The 19,943-nt window shown below is 45.3% G+C and overlaps 1 protein-coding gene across 1 annotated transcript in view; it reads right to left on the bottom strand.

The window, feature by feature from the left end:
• The window catches only part of CDHR5 (cadherin related family member 5), a 48,554-nt gene extending 28,840 nt beyond the window's left edge, over positions 1 to 19,714 (bottom strand). The window contains exons 1-7 of the mRNA XM_054972234.1: positions 19,590 to 19,714; positions 18,738 to 18,916; positions 7,232 to 7,282; positions 4,508 to 4,600; positions 3,853 to 3,951; positions 2,559 to 2,669; positions 1,882 to 2,052 (exon numbers count right to left, since the gene is read on the bottom strand). Of these exons, the coding sequence (XP_054828209.1) occupies positions 1,882 to 2,052; positions 2,559 to 2,669; positions 3,853 to 3,951; positions 4,508 to 4,600; positions 7,232 to 7,282; positions 18,738 to 18,916; positions 19,590 to 19,668 (783 nt within the window). The 5' untranslated portion in view covers positions 19,669 to 19,714. The remainder of the gene's footprint in view (positions 1 to 1,881; positions 2,053 to 2,558; positions 2,670 to 3,852; positions 3,952 to 4,507; positions 4,601 to 7,231; positions 7,283 to 18,737; positions 18,917 to 19,589) is intronic.
• Positions 19,715 to 19,943: the final 229 nt, after the last annotated feature.

Genomic DNA, 19,943 nt, shown 5'->3' with positions numbered 1-19,943 from the left:
CACCCAGGGCTGGCCCAAGGTATTTTTGGCACCCTAGGTGAACTACCTTAACCTCAAGTGTATATAATATACCAACAATTGTTTGCTTACTGAGATGGCAAAATTGGATGAATTCATTACACATGACATCATATGTTCTTTTCTTTACCAGACAGAAATACCAATGCCAGTAAATCATCTTAAAAGGACCTAGTTTCCATCTACACTTAGAAAACAGACATTGTTCTTTTATCACTGGATAAGAATCAGGGCTTTTTTTCAGGGGGAACGCAGGGGAACGGAGTTCCGGAACCTCTTGAAAAAGGTCACATGGCTGGTGGCCCCGCCCCCTGATCTCCAGACAGAGGGCAGTTTAGCTTGCCCTCCGGGCCGCTCAGCGGTGCAGAGGGCAATCTAAACTCTCCTCCGTCTGGAGATCAGGGGGCGGGGCCACCAGCCATGTGACCATTTTCTCTGAGGGCAACCCACTGAGTTCCACCACCTCTTTCCCCAGAAAAAAAGCCCTGGTAAGAATCACCATGCATAGAAGTGTAGATGCTACTCAACAGCTGTTTTGCACACACCTCTTTCTCTTCCTGTGGTTTTTCCATAGCATATCAAACAGCTCCCACCTAACTATGCAGCTTCCACCCCTTCTTCCAACTACTTCCATAAAGTCACTAGTTGCCAGACAGCTTTCTCCCCTTGTTATTGTTGCAAAGCAGGAGGGGGAGGGGAGAATGTGAGAACTGGCAAGAAAGAAGAGAGAAAGAGAAGGATGTAAAGTGCAGGAGCGGCCATGAGGGAGGGCTGACCTGCGACCCACTTTCAGAGGCTTTGCAACCCATTTTTGGGTCCCAACCCACAGGCTTGGAAACACTGGTATACCTGTACTTGTACCAAAGCATCTCTCTGAACCATTTCCTTACAGCGTAGCCCTATTACCTGTGTAAGAAAGCCCTCCTGAATAATGCAGTTTTGCAGTTTGTGGAAAGCAAGGAGAGTGGAAGCTTTCCTGACATCTTCTGGCAGACTGTTCCATAAGGTGGGGGCTGCTGCAGAGAGTGGGTATGTATGGGCAGCTGTTGATTTTGCCCATTTGCAGAGTGGCACTTACAGAAGGCCCTGTTCGGATGAACAAATCTACCGTAGTGGAGCATAGGAAAAGAGGTGTTTCCACAGATATGAGGGACCAAAGCCGTATATGGAGGCTTTTGGTATGTGGAAGTGCCAGCTGATCCACAGTGGAGCAGAACGTCACAGTTTAAGAGACACTGCAGTTTAATGTAGAAAAGTACAGCTTGTCATGAAGTAGAGGGGAAACACTCATGTATCTGATCATGCTCTTTCTGAATTAAGATTCATACTGTAGATTAAGTGGAGTGCCATGATTTTCCCCTCTGTTTTTTAAAACCCTAAGCTGGCAGGCTGCATCTGAGTGGAAAATGTGTGGTTGGGCTTAACCTTTTCCTCTTCAAGTCATTTTCAGCTCAAAATTGCCCTCCTCAAGCTTCTCTTCTGCTCATCCTAAAAAATGCAGAGCATTGGAATATATTGTAAGAGCCTCAAGTGCAGGATATTTGGTTGGACTAAAAGAGGAAAAGATCCATTTTGCATAATGGTTCCCACCCTTCCCACCCTTTTTGGAGGAATAGTCTTTGCAGTCCATAGCTCTTTCCAGCTGACATCCTCTGTTTCATTCTGGACTTGACACGGCAAACAGAAGCGCTTATTCACAAGAAGTCGTATTCTCCTCTGGAAACTAAGAACTGTAAATGGCCAATGAGCCGCACAGGAACGTTTAGGAAAAAGAAAGGGCAAACTACAGAGAACAGAAACCAACCAAAATTAAGTGAGGCACTCTGGTGTAGTGGACACAGCCTAGGAATCCTGGATACATACCATAATCTCAGAGATGTTGACCCTGCCAGTGTAGCCACGACTGATACACACTTTGCTGTCTGCAATGAAAATGCATGGCTGAAACCAGGGAGGTCTGAGGTCAGCCTGCAGGATATGTATGGTTATTGTTGCTGTGGCTGTGTGAACACCTAATGCACCAGCACGCCCATCCTATATATATAAAAAAAGAACAAAGAAAACTAGAACATGACCATATGGAAAAATATGTAATAGGATATAATTGCAACACTAGAACAACCCCTACCAGTATATTTGCCAAAATGAGCAGGATAGAGCTTCATCCGCTAATCAAAATTCATCTGCTACATTGACTTGTGTCGATAATTTGACAACAATGCCCCTGATTAAGTATCTTGTGTCCCTTCTGTTGTATGTACATAACCATTCACCAGCAACCTTCCCTATTCACTTCAATGCAGGATGTACTTCCACATTCCTTTGACAGGCAGATCAGGTCTCTGCATTGAAGGAATGGGCAAGCTTTTGCAGTAATAGGAACCTCAGGTGTATATTGGAATTCATGTATCTCTGGGTCTGACAGTCATCAATACTGCCTATCTCCACATAAATTCTGAAAACACACTGGGGATTATTCTGGGGAATGATGAAACACATAGATGCAGTAGGCCTTAAATAAACATGGTTCACTTACTCACCATGGCATATAAAGTCAACTGCATGAAGTTCATTTTTTCATAGTCCAGGGCCTTCCGCAAGTATATGCCTGGGTTATTAACTCCTTGTATATTAAAATAGTCAGTTGCTTCCTGGAAACCAAGAAGAAAGAGGGAGTAGCAACCTAGATCAGACATATAGGGTCTAAAATGAAGGAGAGAGTAAGCCGCTTTGGAGAAAGTTATAAGTAAATAAAATGGAATTTCTGTTAACTTAAAGCACATTATTTACTGTTTTATCTTCACAAATGAGTTATTGAGATTTCTGTGGTGCTGGCCTGCTAACAAAACTGAATTGTCTCTTACAGCAAGAGTCTTACACCTCAGCATGAACTGATTGGTGCAGTTTCAACCTTTTTTCTTTTGACAGAGAAGTTTTCATTCATGATGGTGAAAGCAGAGCTGGCCTTTGAATTAAGAAGCAGCCTTGAAGATAGATGGTGGAAAAAGGCATATGACATAATGCCAGAAGGACGGGGACAGGCAGAACTATGAGCTTTCCTCCAGTCTCCCATTCTTCCAGGTCACATGGGTGGGATGGCCAATAGGGTATTGCTTCCCAGTGGTTATTAAAAGAGGGCCCAGAAATAGGCCACAAATTTTGCAGCTGATCTTGCTCCGAGCAGTGAGGAGTACAGGTCGGTGGGGGGGGGGGATCATCCTGATGTTGCAAACTCTTCCCTCTTCTCACTGAAGCCTAGCAGGCCCTCTACTGCTAGGAGAAGAAAAGAACAAGAGACCAGTAGCACCTATAAGACTAAGAAAATTTGTGGTAGGGTACGAGCTTTTGTGAGTCACAGGCACAGCTTCAGAGCTGTTACTCACGAAAGCTCATATCCTACCACAAATTTCATTAGTCTTATAGATGCTACTGGACTCTTGTTCTTTTCTATTGCTACAGACAGAATACCCATCTTGATCTACTGCTAGGAGAATTTGAGATGGAGGGGCAAGCAGCGGCCAAAGGGCAGGAGGAGCCCCACAGCATTCTGCGCACACTGCGGTGCATGAGGATCTCTCTTCTCCAAATGTATGGTGGCACTGTCCTCTTTGAAAGACAACCATCACCTGTTTGGAGGAAGAAAGACAGAATGGACTGCCTGAATTCTACCATCTTATCGCACAAATAAGTGATCAATGGAAAAGGTAGTAACAACATGAAGATGCCAATTCATGTGAAAAACTTTTTACTACCTCCTTTCATTTGACTTAGCAGTTGATTTATTTGTATTTCTATATCCCCTGCCCAAAGGGCTAAATTAAACGGGATACTAACCAGTGGATTTCCTGTAAGGTTGTAAAATACAGTGTCAGTGTCAGCATCAGTAGCAGTTACATTCGCCTGGGGCACAACAATTGTGTTCACTTTGATATCCTGAAAAACAAAGGAACGTTATTTTTCTGCCATATGTTCTTAATAAATTTAGCTATATGTCACCTGTCTCAAAGGAACTAAGGTAGAGAAATGTGCAAATATGCTAGCAAGGATGGATAATAAATTTAATTTAGATTTCAGTATAGTAAAATCACTCATAATTATGATATAAAAAGTATACTTTCTTTTTTCCTCCATGGAGGCATGAAAAGCTGAATTATGGTCTACAGTGAAGTCCTGCATCATGCTGTAGTTATTTTTTTTTAAGATGTGAGGATGTTCCCAAAGACACAGGGGCTACTCTAAAAGGGGGTGCTATAAAATGGGCCCAAAAGACATTTGATAGCCCCTTGGAGCAATCCAGAGCAGAGTTATACCCTTCCAAGCATTGAAGTCAATGTGTGTAGAAGAGTATAACTGCTTAGGAGTGCACTACAATGCCTATTTTCATTATTGCAGATACAAGTTATTTTCCTACCACGATTAAAGTCCCACCAGATTATAATTATGACCCTATTCTCTTTTATTAGGGTGACATATGAATAATACTGCTTACCTCATCAACATTAACAGTGATGTTAGCTTCCTTAAACACAGGAGGATTATCATTCATGTTGATAACAGACACAGTTATGTCCAAAGTATTTATCTGGTTGTGGGAAAAGCAGAATGAGGCTAGCTGTTGTTTGAGTGAACAAATCTTGACAATAAATAATAATAGAAATATATGGAGCTTCTGGTGTTAGAAATAAGGAATACTTCCGTCCAACAAGGAATATATGGCAACTTTATTAGGTAACAAATATAAACTGAGATTACAAATGAGGGTAACCTATGGGTGAACCAGCTGTAAGAATTCCTTTAATGAGTACACACACACCCCGCTAATTTCCACTAGTTTCCAGCATCAATATCGCTAATTCTCAACATGGTCCCATCTGTGGATACATAAATCCAGAGAATGAGGCCAACAGATCCCAGATAAAAAGTACAACAGAACAAAAAATGGGTCTTGGTAGATGGCTAAATCCAAAATAATAGAAGCAGCAACTATACATAGCTTTAAGAAATGAATACCCCCACTGGCCATTGGTAAGCAACTACACAGTACTGCCAGCCCTCAAACCGCAGTTTCTGTCATTAAAGGCAGGGGAGAGGACTATTCCCTTTCCAGACCTGTTTTGGCTCTTTAGGAAGGACTTATTGGGGCTAAGCCTGGTAGCAACTACCAGACAACATGCTACTGGTGTGACTTACATGACTCACCCAGGCCTGGCTGATTTCTACTGTTCAACAGAAGCTACCTCACAGAAGCTAGTTTGGCATAACAGAGTTTCAGGCTAGGATCTGGGTGACTCAGGTTCAAATCCCCACTCTGCTGTGGAAGGCCACTGGATGACCTTAGGTCAGTCTGTCTCTTTCAGTGTAAACCACCTCACAGGGTTTTGTGAGAATAATGTGGAAGATAGGAGAATGATGTAAGCTGCTTTGGGTCCCAATTGTGAACAGAGACAAGGAATAAATAAAGTAAATATAGCTGAAGATGGAGGCAGATAAAAGGTTAGTTGGTAAATGGATGGGAAGAAAAGAAGGAAGCAGGGAAAGGAGAGTAGGTAAAGGGACTGCTAGAGCAAGGGAAAAGGAAATAATGTGGGCAGCGGTACAAAGGAATGTGTGGTGCCTCCTTCACATGTCCTTATGGTTTCTCTAAGGTGCAACTGGGTCATGGACTGGCAGCAGCCACTGTGTAACTAGGCCAGAATTTTCCTGGGTAGGGTTATTGGGAGGAAGGAAAGCTGAAGACAGGGAGACAGATAAAAGTAGCTTGGCTGGGGGATGGGAAAGAGAAAAGGAAGTAGAAAAGGGGGGAAAGCTGTGGGGGCTTTCAGGGAAGAGAAAGTGAAAATAGTGATGAAAGGAAAATGTGATGCCTCTTGCAAGTCCTTGCAGGTCCCCTACTTGTTCTCTGTCTGTCATACTTTAATAGTGTAACAAATAGGGTTGCCAGTCCCCCGCTGGGGGCGGGGGATCCCCCACTCCTACCCTCCCCCTGCCTCTGCTTACCCGACTGGCGGGGGAGGCATGGGCCTCCCAGGGGCACACTTGGGCCTGAATCAGCCTGGAACAGGTCGCTGTGGTGCATGGGAGCACTCCCGCATGCTGAAGTGGCCTGTTCCAGGCCAATCCGGGCCCAATCTGGGCCGATTTGGATCCGAATCGACCTAGATCGGTCTGCTATGGAGTGCGGGAGCGCTCCTGCACTTCGCAGCGGCCTGATCCAGGACGAATCGGTCTGAATCCAGCCTGATTTGGGCCCCCACAGAGTGCGGGAGCACTCCTGGGGCAGCTGCGGCCAACACAATGACGTCACTTCCCAAAAGTGACATCATCACACAGGCCCAGGAGTGTGCATGAGCTTTGCACATGCACAAGAAACACCAGATAAGGTAGGTGCCGGGTCCCCCGCCTCCTGCTGGGAGGACGGGGGGACCTGGCAACTCTAGTAACAAAGAGATATAACATTTGAAAGTGAAGAGTGCAGCCCTTGTGTCACATGGCTTCCTTCCCTCTTCTTTGTGTTCACTGCAGACTATAACATGCAAAAAATATTGTAGTACAATCTCTTCCACAAGAGGAAGTTCACATGTAGTTACATAGAATACAGCTAGTGGGGCAACAAGTATAAACTAAGATTGGGCTTATGACAGTAGGATGAATAGGTTTGAACTTCAAATTTATATTTCATTTAAATATTATTGGGCCACCTTTGCAATCCTTCATCTCCATATCACCTCTTTATTCAGAAAGATTGCAGAGATAGAGTGCTAGCTTATGGTTTTCGCAAATCTTCACTTGCTCGTAGCGCCACCCCATTTCCTTGATGGTCAGAGACCAGATGAGATCAAATATGAGGACTTCCTCAGTAGAAGGGACAATTGAGATGTTTAGGTGTAGATGATAGTTTTTCAGAAGGCAGTATTGTAGATCTCTTATGGCCTGTGATACGCACTTTAATTTTTTGAGACCCACCAGGGTTTCTGGTCAAAGCAGTTGCACAAGTTTCTACTGTACTTCAACCTGGGCCTTAGACAAAGCAACACAATCCCCTAGGAACATGAATAGCACTGGGACAATAGATGTGTGTATATGCTGGTATGACTTCTGCAGGTGCCTCTTGGATATTCCCCTTTATGCCACCACCCCAGTGAACTGAGTGCAAATACAATAGAGGAGAGGAGAAAATCAACTTGCTTAAGGAATATTTTTTAAAATTACTCACCACCGCACCATTATCCCAGCACTTTAGCCTTACATATATTGCTGATGTAGTCTATATTGAAAAGAAATATTTTCAGTGAAAATATGTTTCTGTAGTACAGACATGCTGCTTAGGCTTCTTTGTTCCTTTGGGCATTTGCAGTGGGATTTTAGCACCTTATGGGCACACAGTTATATAACTATACTACTCTGCTGATTTACAGCTTAAATCCTCAATAAATTCATCCCTATATACATACATACATGCTGCACTGACACATGTGCTCAATTCATGAGCGTGTACAGATCTACATTTTGAAAACTACATTAATATATTGATTTCAAGAGAAAGGACATAGTGGATGGAATAGATAAGTTGTTCAATACTATTATTTATTCAGTGCTATTGTTTGTTCTGTAGTATTTGTTCAATACTAAATGCTATTTTATGAAGTGTCTTTATGTTGTTTGCATATGGGATGAATCAATGCCAGTAAATAGCTTCTGCAAGTGCAAGGTCAGCTGACTTCTCTTGAGCACCCTGTGAGCATGAGTCCTTTGATTCAATACAAACACCTTGTGAGCAACTTGCCCACTTGTCTGAGGACCACTTCTTTCAGGGTGTGTTTCTAATATAGAAATATTTTTCATGCAGGAAGAAAATCTTAAATATGAAATACATTGAAATACATTGTGAAGATTTACTTTGCTGTGAGTACATGAGTTAGAAAGCTCTGTATCAAACCATTTCATGTAACGCCTTTACTTTGCACAAGTGATTGCCATGCCCATCGCTATTTCAAATGTTAAGACAGCATTGTTCTTCATGCATGCTATAGCACACGCATGATGAACAAAAAAAGTGGCGAGTCATCACAGCTGCATCCCTAAGACCAATGCAAAGTTGCTATGGAACACATGTGAAAGACAGAAGCAAGATGGAAGGAAGTGTGCAGAAAACTCCCATGTCTGGAATCTTGATCGAACTATGTGCATGCCTCAGCAGTAAAAACACCATAAAGAATCCTCGTCATATGGAAGCTCCCTACATCTACAGTCTACATAGGAATTATCGTCTTTTTAAAAATATGTCTTACATAAACATTTTCATGACACAAAAAAGGGGGTAACTCCTTGGGTGGGGAGAACTGATAAAAAGTGTTTTTCTTGATTTTTTCCCCTCCCAGGCCTTCACAAATCTAGCCTTGAGTGAATGCTACCAGGTGATGTTCTTTAATTCCATGCCACGGAAAGCTTCAACTGCTCATTTCCTCACCTTAAGCCTCTACAGTGTATTTTTCTCCATGTCTGCTGGCAGCCCTAGGCGGTAAGTGGATAAGAACTCCATATTTTCTGCCAGAGGTATCTCAGAGCTTGCCCTGTATTTGGCTGTAGTGGAGGAACCAGTTATAGTGGACCAAATGATAAAAAAACTAAACAAGAATAATACCACCGGGTAGATCAGCTTGCTAGTTGACACACCCATTAGTGTGATGTGCAGAGACAACAAAGAAGATGGAAAAAGGTTGTCTACGTGTAACTGTCACATTCACACTTCCTTGGCTACCTCCCTCTCCATTCTTGCTGCGCCATACTCTCAAGGAGCACCTTCTTTCCCTGGATTATGTGTGGACCAGACCTGTGTTCATGGAGAAAGATATTTGCACTTAATTTGTAGTTCTTGAAGTTACTGAAATGGAGTTCTGAAATGCACAAAGCCCATTAGTATCAATGCAGACAGCCACTTGCAAAAATAACAGTTTCAGGTAAGCAATGAGATTTTTCTGATGGCTTCCTCCATATAGCTGGGGGGGGGGGAATCCTGCTTGCTGGAGTTCAGGGTATGTATGGGTTGGTGGAATTCAGTATCTCATTCTGTTTTATTGTAAAGGCTCAATAAACATGGGAAAATTCACCCTGACATCTAAGAGAGCCAGTTTGGTGTAATGGTTAAGAGCAGTGGGACTCTCATCTGGAGAACCAGGTTTGATTCCCTACTCCTCTGCTTGAAGCCAGCTGGTTGACCTTGGGTCAGTCACAGCTTCTCAGAGCTCTCTCAGTCCCACCTGCCTCACAGGGTGATTGTCATGAGGAATAACAACATACTTTGTAAACCACTCTGAGTGGGTGTTCAGTTGTCCCGAAGGGCGGTATATAAATCGAATGTTGTTTGTTGTTGTTGTTGTTGTTGTTGTTGTTGTTATGGCAAACAGGCTATTGGACCAGAGATGGTGGGAACACCTTTTTATTGTTGTCATTGTTGTTGTTGTTATTGTGAACAGGCTATTGGACCAGGCTATTGGTGGGAATGCCCTTATATATTCATCTGTGGCTTGTACTCTTGGAATTGCTTTTGAGCCTGGAAACAGAGAATGTAACAATAGCCAAAAATGCTTTTAACTTGACATGTAATCCACATCCACTTTTTTCAAGGAGAAGAAAGATAGATAAGATGGAAGTTGCTTAGCAATCGTAGGGAGAATTACTCAGAAGAAAGTCTTATTTTATTAAGTGGAACTTAGTCTGAGAAAAACATATTTAGGATTGCCTTCTTAATTGTGTATTCCACTTTCCCCTTTTCACATGTGTCTCAGTCTGGGCAAAGAAAGTCCAAATCTGGCCATGCAATATCCTGTTTTTAGTGCTATTTTAGTTTGAGGATATCAAAGAGTTTAATGTATTAAATGGTATTGCTTGTCCCAGTCCATTGGGATGGAACAAATCTAAATAAATTTTAGTATTTACACTTCTTGTCACCATCTTTCTGTTCAGATTTGCAGGCTGCTGAGACTAGAGATGGGCACGAACTGGAAAAAATGAACCATGTGGTTCATGGTTCATCAAATTTCATGAACCACGAACTTTCACGAACTTGCTCCTGGTTCGTGAACCGGTTCATTTGGTTCATGAAAACGTCACATCCAGGTCAGAAAATCAGCACTTCCGGGTCAGCAGAAGGTATGCAGGAAGTCCATCCCCTGTTGCCTAAGAAACTGATTGATCAGCACCAGGCTGTCTGCAGTGACAAACCAAAAAATGAACCAAACGAACAAGCCTAAAGTTCATGGCGGTTCATCAGAAATGGGATTTGACGAACTGCTGTTGATTTTAAAACGAATCTGTCAAGGATTCATCATGATATGTATTTGTATATAATGTAGGGCTGCCATGGTCCCTGTGGGGGCACGGGATCCCTTGCTCCCTCTCCATCCCTGCCACCACTCACCTCACCAGGGGGGAGTCTGAGGAATAGGCTTCCTGGGCGCACTCCCTGGGCAGCGTGACGTCAGTCCTGGGAGTGACATCATTGTGTCACCCTGAGAGCATTCCTCTGCTTTGCACTGGGCCAAATTGGCCTCAAATGGCCTGAATTGAGCCCACTGGGGTCCCAAACTGGCCCTCTGCAAAGTGTGGGAGCACGCTTGGACTCTATGCGATGACATCATTTCCCAGAAGTGATGTCATTGCACCGCCCCCCCCCCCCGGGAGCACACTTGTGCAAAGCGCATGTGAGAAGAAATCAAAAAGGTAAATGTCAGGCCCTTCCCTCCTGCCAGGAGGGAAACAGACCTGGAAACCCTAATGTCCACTTTACCCTTAAGTTATGCAATTCCTTATGGTTTCTATGTGGCAGATTTTTAACAGGAAAAAATTATTTTGCAATAAAAAGTTGATTTTAATGTCACAGATGTAACAGGAAAAACAATTATTTTTCAATTAAAATTTAACGGATGAAAACTCAGGATGGAATACATTTTATTACTATTTAATTCATACTGTTAATTATTACTGTTATTACTACCTCTGATTTTATTCTGGGCTGCAACAGGCTAAGGTTATCTATACTGGTGTTTGTTCCTGATTAGATGCTTTCCCATAGCGTTGTGGTGCTTCCATGCAATGAATGGCTAGATAGGCTGCTTCCTGACCATTTCTTTATCCAGTTCTGTTGTTGTCCCCTTGTTAGCTAGAATACTACCACCAGGAGGTCCTTCCTTATGGTCACTTCCCTTCTCCAGGAATTCTGAGAATATGGAGTAAGTATAACCCAAGACTGCCTGAAGATGCCATTGTGGATTTCACTACAAAAAGCCTTTTATAGAAAGGAAATGAAAACAAAACAGGACTCGTTGACTTATGGAGACATAGTAGTGTTTTTGGAAGAGGAGTGTAAATTGAAGACAAAGGAAGAATTATTAGCTAGAGATTATAAATGTGAATGGTTCTTGTATGCGCAATTGCTAGAAAGGTTTAAATTGGATAAAAAAAGAATGGGGATTTCAGCAAGAGAGGACAGATTTTGAAAACGAAATATGTACAAATGATTATCATATAATTATGCAAATATATAATGCAGCAGAAGAATCTGTCAAAGAATGTATGATGACATTTTGGGTATAATATACAAATGGATCAGTGGGAAAATATGTGGGTTAAGGGCCTCAAATTTACTTTGAGTTCCACTCTCAAGGAGAATTTTTACAAAATGATGTATCGGACTTATGCCACTCATGTCCAAACATAGAGCTTCTGTCCTGTCACTTCTGGTTTTTACAAGATGTGGCATTAGGATGTGTAGTGTTAAAAAGAGCATCCCTGTCACATTTGGTTCTAAATGCTACTGACCATGCCCAGTTACAAATGAGCACGGTCAGTGGCAGCAACTGAAGCAGCAAGAGGTGCAGCTTTTTTATTGCCAGTTTTTAACCCTGTTACTGATGCTTTCTCCTTTCAGGAACATGCAGGAAAAAGGCCTCTGAGCGTGCATAGAAAGGGGGCTTGTAAGAGGAGGATGGTTTGGGCTTCAAACAGCTGCAACATTTGTCCCACCATGGTTTGAACAGAGCTGCTGCCATCTCTCCTTCAAATTCTGCAACCAAAGACACAATGCCTCTGAGTACGTACAGACTGCGTTAGGGCTGTGGTAGCCTTCTGTTAAGGAACTAGTAGGGTTGCCAAGTCCCCTTACCTTCCTGGTGGTGGGGAGGACCCGTAGTTTCTTCTCACATGCACACTTTGCATGATGACATTACTTCCGGGAGTGACGTTACTGCGGAGGCCCCAGAAGTGCTCCTGGACTTTGTGCTGGGCTGATTTGGTCCCCCAAGCAGACTGAATTAGTCTGGTGCAAAGCCCAGGAGCACTCCCAGAGCCTGCACAATGACATCACTCCTGGGAGTGACATCAAGCCGAGCAGGGAGCATGCCCCAGCAGACCCATTCCCACACCGGCCAGATGAGTGGTGATGGGGAGAGGAGTCTACCTCCACCAGGGGAACACAAAAGAGCAAGGGGGAGGGCACCTCCGGAACCAAACTGCAAACCTACAAGGGAAACCCCTTCTGGAGGGAATCAACTGATCTATAAACAAGCACAAACAATTTACAATTTTTTAGCAATATTATTAAATTTTTAAATTTTTATAATTATATATTATGGAAGTGCAAAGTGCTCCAAGTGTTATTAATAAAAAACCATTCCAATAAATACAATTGTCAGGTTTCCCCCCAGGCACTGCTGCGTTGGGCGCTGGGGCACCTGGCTTCATTATCTGGGTGCCGCTAGGGATTATGCAGGACCCCGTTTTGTGGTAGGAGGGGAGGTATACATCACCCATGCACCCTCTCAGACCACCAGCAAGTCTGCTCAACCTAGCCCCGCCCCGCCCCGCCCCTATGTCCACCATCCACCATCCACCTTACTCCTTCATCACCTTTGCCACCTTCCTTCCTCGCTTTCTCATTCTCTCCATCCAACCTCCAACAACTCCTACTCTGCTCCTCCTACACAACCCACCATGCCCTGTGGGTGGACTTTCCTTATATCCTTTCCCTCATTCCTGGCCCTATCTGCCAGCCACACCCCTCTTTGGCCCTCTAGCATTGGCCTTGGCTGCCTCAAGCAGTTGCCTCTGGAGGTAGCTAGTTTGGCTGCTTTGGACAGCCCCAAGCAGTTGTACCTGTGGTAGCTCATTGGGCTGTGTTGGACAGCTACAGGTGTGCTCTCTTGGCTGGCTGCCAAGCCTCCTCTGCTCTGAGCTTCCAGCAGCCCCAGCTGGTCTCTATTATCCCCTTCCTCCCTGTTTGCAGCTTGGGGCGTGGCTCTGTGCTGCTTCTGCTGTCCTGCCGGTAAGGTAACTGCCTGGCTGGCAGAGGGCTGGCTGTCCCTATCTCTTGTGCCTCCTCCCTCTGCCCTGGCCCTCTCCTGGCTGTCCTTCCTGCCCCCAGTAGGGCTCTTAGTCTCCCACTAGAGGGTGGGGCTGGCTAGCTTCCACCTTCTCCTTCTGACCCTATGGGGCTTGGGAGCTGCTCCACTTTCCTGTGGCTAGGTAGCCTCTTTCTCCCCCTCTCCTGGTGGTCCGTGCTGGCCCAGGGTGGCCGTTGGGGTGGCTGGGTAGTGGTCCCCCAACTGCCTCCCACCCCCACTTCCTGGTAAGTCCAGGGGATGAGCCTCAGACTCAGGACAACATTAATAAATACAGTAATACATACAAAAATAATTAATCCACAGGCCTTCCAGTCTACAAAAATATCTACAATAGGTACAATTTATAACATAGTCCAGCTGGTGAGGAAGAAGTTCAACAGGTAAGTAGAGCAAAAAACCAGTCCAATCATACAGCGTTGTAATTTCGCTATTCTTGTTTCTTTAGGTATTGACAACCAAGGATGTCCAGTGATATGGACTTGGAACAAGAAGGTCCCACTGGTCCAAACACTATAGAACCAAGCCATCGGGGAACAGAAACAGCATTCTGCCAGCTTCCACCACTTTCTGAGCTGACTGAAAGAAACAAATGTCTAGCAGTTTTTGCTGCCAGTGATATGTTCTGATAACCAGTTGTTTCTGCTGCTTTTTTTTGTTCCATTAGGAACATGCAGGAAACAAGGCCACTGAGCCTGTACCAAGGGGGGGGGGGAGCGGAGTTAAGAAAAGGATGATTTGGGCTGTGTGCATTATGTGCCATCAAGTCACCTCCAACCTATGGTGACCCTATGAATGAAAGACCTCTAAAATGTCCTATTGTTAACAGACTTGCTCAGATCTTGCAAACTGGAGGATGTGGCTTCTTTTATTGAGTCAAGCCATCTCATTTTAGGTCTTCCTCTTTTCCTAGCATTATGTAGGGGTTTCTCCAACAGGGTGTTTCATGCTTATGATAGCTAAGAGTACTAAGGAGGAGAAGAGGAACGACTACCCAACCCTATTCAAATGAAGGACATACAGCCATAAAACAGGCCACACCTTTATTTAACAAAGAAAATAATGGAAAGTTGGATGCAAGTCAGAGGAGGGGAGTTGCCAACTCTCTTATTGAAGCATGGCACTTGTGCCTTTATGAGCACCACTGACAAAACAGCAAGATCACAGAGCTGTCACTATTACTGCACACCCATGAAAGGGACAGCCTAAGTCAAACTACCATCAGTAAAGCAGCTTGTATTAGTACAGGAAGTTACCTAGGACAGGGGAGATGGCAAATGCACACCACCGCAGCAGGTGCTGGTAAAAAGGCTGTTGCCATCCAGGGCCCCAGAAATCTTTTCTTCCACCCGCCCCCCCCCCCCCGTATGTTCCTGCTCAAAGGCCAAAAGAAAGGGACAAAAAAAGCAGTCGAAACAATGGCTATCAGAACATACCACTGGCAGCCAAAACTTCCCGGTGTTTGTATCTTTTCGACAGCTCAGGAACAGCAGCCTGTGGAGGAAGATGATGGGATGCTGTTTGAAACCCCAGCCAGAAGGAAGAGACAGACACAGGCTTGGAATAAAGGGGCGTTTATTAAAATGACCATAAATGTAATGCACGGCAAGAGCTAACTAAGCGGTACAGGTCAAGCCCTGGGGTCATACCACTGACCACCGCCTTGCCTGTCTGGGCGAGCCCCACTGCCCCGGGTATAGGCCATCTCCTGAATGGCTGGAACCCGGCAGCCAGGCCTTGGATCCCCCCTCAAGCACCCTTTACGCCCCAGCCGACTAGCATGAGGTTAGGCCTTGCTCCTGGGGATCCCCTCAGGCGCCTGCCCTCTTAGCAAGGAGCCGTCAAAAGCATCCCGCCGTCCTGGCAGCCCTGCATCCCACGCATGGGGAAATGCCAGAGGGGCTCACCAGCCCGCACCCTATTCCCAAAATCTCCTGCCAACTATTAACTAAACAGCACAACCCAACAATCACTCAACCACTGCCATTAGTGCAAGGTAGGCGAAAACCCCCCCTTCCCAACAGCCAATCAGGGAAAAGAGGAAAAAATTCCTACCTGGCTCTGAGCCCAGCAGCCAGCTAGTCCTGCACTTAAAATAGGGTGAGGTGGGTGGGCCGAGCGATCGAAGAGACTGGAGTTGGGGAAGGGCGGAGCAGCCAGCAAATGGCTCCTGGCTCCGCCCCCCCCAGCAAAGCCCCGGATGCCCAGGAAGGGAGACTGTCTCCGTTCCACCGGGCGGGGCTTCAAAGGACGGCTCCCAGCTCCAGCGGCATTCTGCCGCGCTGGGAGAGCCGCATTGAAACCCCAGCCGGAAGGAAGAGACAGACACAGGCTTGGAATAAAGGGGCGTTTATTAAAATGACCATAAATGTAATGCACGGCAAGAGCTAACTAAGCGGTACAGGTCAAGCCCTGGGGTCATACCACTGACCACCGCCTTGCCTGTCTGGGCGAGCCCCACTGCCCCGGGTATAGGCCATCTCCTGAATGGCTGGAACCCGGCAGCCAGGCCTTGGATCCCCCCTCAAGCACCCTTTACGCCCCAGCCGTGAAACATGAGGTTAGGCCTTGCTCCTGGGGATCCCCTCAGGCGCCTGCCCTCTTAGCAAGGAGCCGTCAAAAGCATCCCGCCATCCTGGCAGCCCTGCACCCCACGCATGGGGAAATGCCAGAGGGGCTCACCGGCCCGCAACGTATTCCCAAAATCTCCTGCCACCGCAAGGGTCAAGCCTCTGCTTAGACCCTCGCGCCCCCACAGGCCACCAGTAATTCTCCACCACAAGATGGCGCCGAGCACAGCCCTGAGCAAATCTGCCTGCCAACAGAATGGCTGTCAGGCAGAAACAGGCCACCAGTAATTCTCCACCACAAGATGGCGCCGAGCACAGCCCTGAGCAAATCTGCCTGCTAACAGAATGGCTATCAGGCAGAGACAGGCCCTCTTTTATGGCCCACAAGAATATAGGCTTAGGTGCCGCTTTACCAGTAAGCCAAAGTGAAGAACACCGGCTCTGTTTTTAAGTTACTTTATTTTACTTCTTGCCGGTGGTGGTGGGGAGGCTAAATGGAAACAAACAGGCTTATGGCAGGAAGAGGGGTTTATGTGTGAGTGGGAGGGGGGGGAGAGGGCTCTCACCACCCACTTTCTCCAAGACAACTATTAAGGGGAGAGACCCCACCCAAGTTGGGCCAAAGTCCCTCCAATACAGCCCAGCTGCCTGCCACCCCAGTGCCCCACCAGCCTGCTCAATTAAACTGCTCAATTACTCTAGCCCCAACAGGCCCTGAAGCCCTGGCCTGTATTGTGCGCTGCAGCTGCAGCCGCCAGCCGCCTCTGACAGCCTCCAAGAGCTGACTGCTATCGCTGCTCCAAGGCCCTCCCGACGAGCAGCTGTTGCTGCGGAGGGCCTACCCTTCGATGCTCGGGGAAGCCTGGAGCAAAAAGCCTCCTGCCTCTCCGAGCGATCGAAGAGACTGGAGTTGGGGAAGGGCGGAGCAGCCAGCAAATGGCTCCTGGCTCCGCCCCCCCCCCCCAGCAAAGCCCCGGATGCCCAGGAAGGGAGACTGTCTCCGTTCCACCGGGCGGGGCTTCAAAGGACGGCTCCCAGCTCCAGCGGCATTCTGCCGCGCTGGGAGAGCCGCATTCTGATGAGCTGTGCAATGGAAATGGACTGTTCATCAGAAAGGCAGCCTGAGGAGGAAGATGGCAGGAACCTGACAGGATGTGCAACAGAAATTGCATAGCCATAAGAATATGTTACCATTATATTCATTCATTAATAGAAAGCTACCAGTGCCCTAATGCATTCTGAATGTACTCAGAGGAATTGTGTCATTGGCTGTAGAATTTGGAGGAGAGCAACTCTTTGATAGCAACTCTGACAGTATAGTTAGTACCCCCCAAAGCCCAAACCATTACCCCCCGCCCCCATATTGTGCATGTTCAGAGTCCTGGTTTCTTGTGTGTTCCTGATGGGAAAAAACAGCAGCAACAGCAGCAGAACAAACCAGCTATCATCAAAATATATCACCGGTAACCAAAACTGACAAGTTGCTATTTTTGATAGTCAGTGCAACATTCATCCTGCAGAAGCCAGTTTTGACAGAGAGCTGTTTTTGTTGAATGATTGATCAATTGTAATTTTGGGAGATTTTTAGGCTCCACTAGGAGGTTGGCAATCATAGCCTACCCTGAGTGTCATCACAAGGTCCCCATATGGGGGTGAGTCGCTATTAGAGATGGGCACGAACTAAAATACAAACCAAAGTTCCTCACGAACTGGGATGGTTCATGGTTTGCGAACCAGCAGTTCATCAGAGCCCATTTCTGACAAACCTGGATGAACTTTAGGCTGGTTCGTTTGATTCATTTTCAATTCGTCACTGCAGACAGCCTGGCACGGATAAATCAGTTTCCTAGGCAACCAGAGATGGGCTTGGATCAGCTGCTTGTCAGGGAGATCTTTGACAAGCAGCTGATTCAGGAGTTAAATGCCCCTTTCCCTGTTGCTGCGTGCTGCTGTTCTGCTTCCCATGTTTGCAGGAGTTTGCTTATTCCCTCCTGGCTTTAAAAGCCAGGAAAGGGCTAAATGGCTGGTTTTCCCTTCCTCCTTTGGAGTATGCACACACTCTCTTTTTTTTTTCAAAGGCAAGAAAGTGTTGCAACGTGGTAATATTGTAACATAACAACATTGCAACATTGTAACATTACTGCACTTTCCTCCTGGCTTTAAAAGCCAGGAAAGGATTAAATAGCTGCTTTCCCCTTCCTTCCAGGCATGTTTCAGGCTTTGCCTAAGGCAATAAAAACCAAGCGTTTTCATAGCCCTTTGGGAAAAAGTGGCAGGGAAGCTAGCAGCAGTTCCTGCAAACATGGGAAGCAGAACAGCTGGCACACAGCAGCAGGGAAAGGGGCATTTAACCCCTAAAACAGCTGTTTGTCAGGGATCTCCCCTACAAGCAGTCAATCCATGCCTGCCAGGGTGAAATGCCCCTTTCTGTGCCACTGTGAAGCAGCAGGGAAAGGGGCATTTCAACCCCCGATCAGCTGCTTGTCGGGGATCTCCCTGACTAGCAGCTGATCCAAGCCAGGGTGAAATGCCCCTTTCCCTGTCACTTCGCAGCAGTAGGGAAAGGGGCATTTAAACCCCATGAACCACAAACTGGTTCGGGAACTGAGGCAAGTTCATGAAAGTTCATGGTTTGTGGTTCGTGAAATGGGAGGAACCATGAACCGCATGGTTCGTTTTCCCCCCGGTTCGTGCCCACCTCTAGATTATGCCATTAATCCCTAATCATAATTGTGTAGGTTTTCCAATGAATTACCTCATAATCCAACGAATGGTTCAAGATTAGCTGTGTGCCATTAATCTCAAAATATTCAGGATGCTCTGTTTCAGGATCAATTGTGATTGTGACACCAGGGCCTTTCTCAATAGTGATAACCACATGCCCAGGAAGGTTGTTCTCCTCTATATGAGGATTGTCATTACGGATAGAACAATCTAGTGAGACAAAAAAAATAAATCTTGATTAAGTGAAATTGCAAAGTTACCAAACAATAGGATAAGATTTACCAAAACGAATTCAATTAGGGCTTTTCACTCTTGTCTATGACAGCATTCAATAGCAAATGTTACAGGTAATTTGACAATAAACAGGTGTGAGACAATTTGCCTTTTGACCTGAATGCACGTTACTGCTTGTATCACCATTTCAGTGTTAAAAAATAATTTTGTCAACCTTTTTGAAGAATCTGCAGCCATATAAATTGGGAGGGACACATTAAAGGCCATATAACAAATAAGGACTTCATTATTCTCAGCAAAATATAACATTATTCATTTTCATATAAGGAATTTCAAATTATTTAAATTAATTTTTAATTAATTCAAAAGCAAAATCAATTTCTTTTAAAATTGTCAGGTTTTTGTCTAGACTGTTAACTTGGACAGTAAAAGATCTTCTATAATTCTTTAGTTAGAATGTTAGAAAGAATATATAGAGTTTGTCCCTGGCAAAAAATTCAGATTGAAATGCACAGGACATTTATTTCCTGAATGAACCACATTTCTGGCTTTTGTTGTTTGCTAGTGAACCTTAATTTAAACAGCCATTCCTGCTTTAAAAATGAAACCCATATCAAATAGTTTGCCCATACCCTTAGAATCTAGTTACCTGATATCTGTGCCTGAACATGAATTGCTGTCACCATCAGGAAGACCATGCAGGTACAAGACTGTCTGAAAAGAGCCATGAGGTAGATGGAAAATAAGCCCAAAAGCTAGGAAAAGCCAAACAGTCTCTTTTCTTCACTTACTGTGTCAGCACAGTCTTCCTTTGACTGCACAATGAGGAAATAACATTGCAAGTGACTCCAAACCATCTGTAATTTAACCTTTGCATCCTAGTTTATTGATTTACTTATTTATGACTTATTTACCAGTACCAGGAGCTGAATGGAATATGTTATTCATTTTACCATAGATATAGATATAGGATTGTGTCTGCTTTAAAGGACATCTGTGTGCA

Source organism: Eublepharis macularius, chromosome 2, assembly GCF_028583425.1.
Source record: "Eublepharis macularius isolate TG4126 chromosome 2, MPM_Emac_v1.0, whole genome shotgun sequence".
In the NCBI taxonomy this organism is placed as follows: Eukaryota; Metazoa; Chordata; class Lepidosauria; order Squamata; family Eublepharidae; genus Eublepharis; species Eublepharis macularius.
The sequence above is the reverse complement of the archived record's forward strand: the minus strand, read 5'-3'. Positions and strand labels throughout refer to the sequence as shown.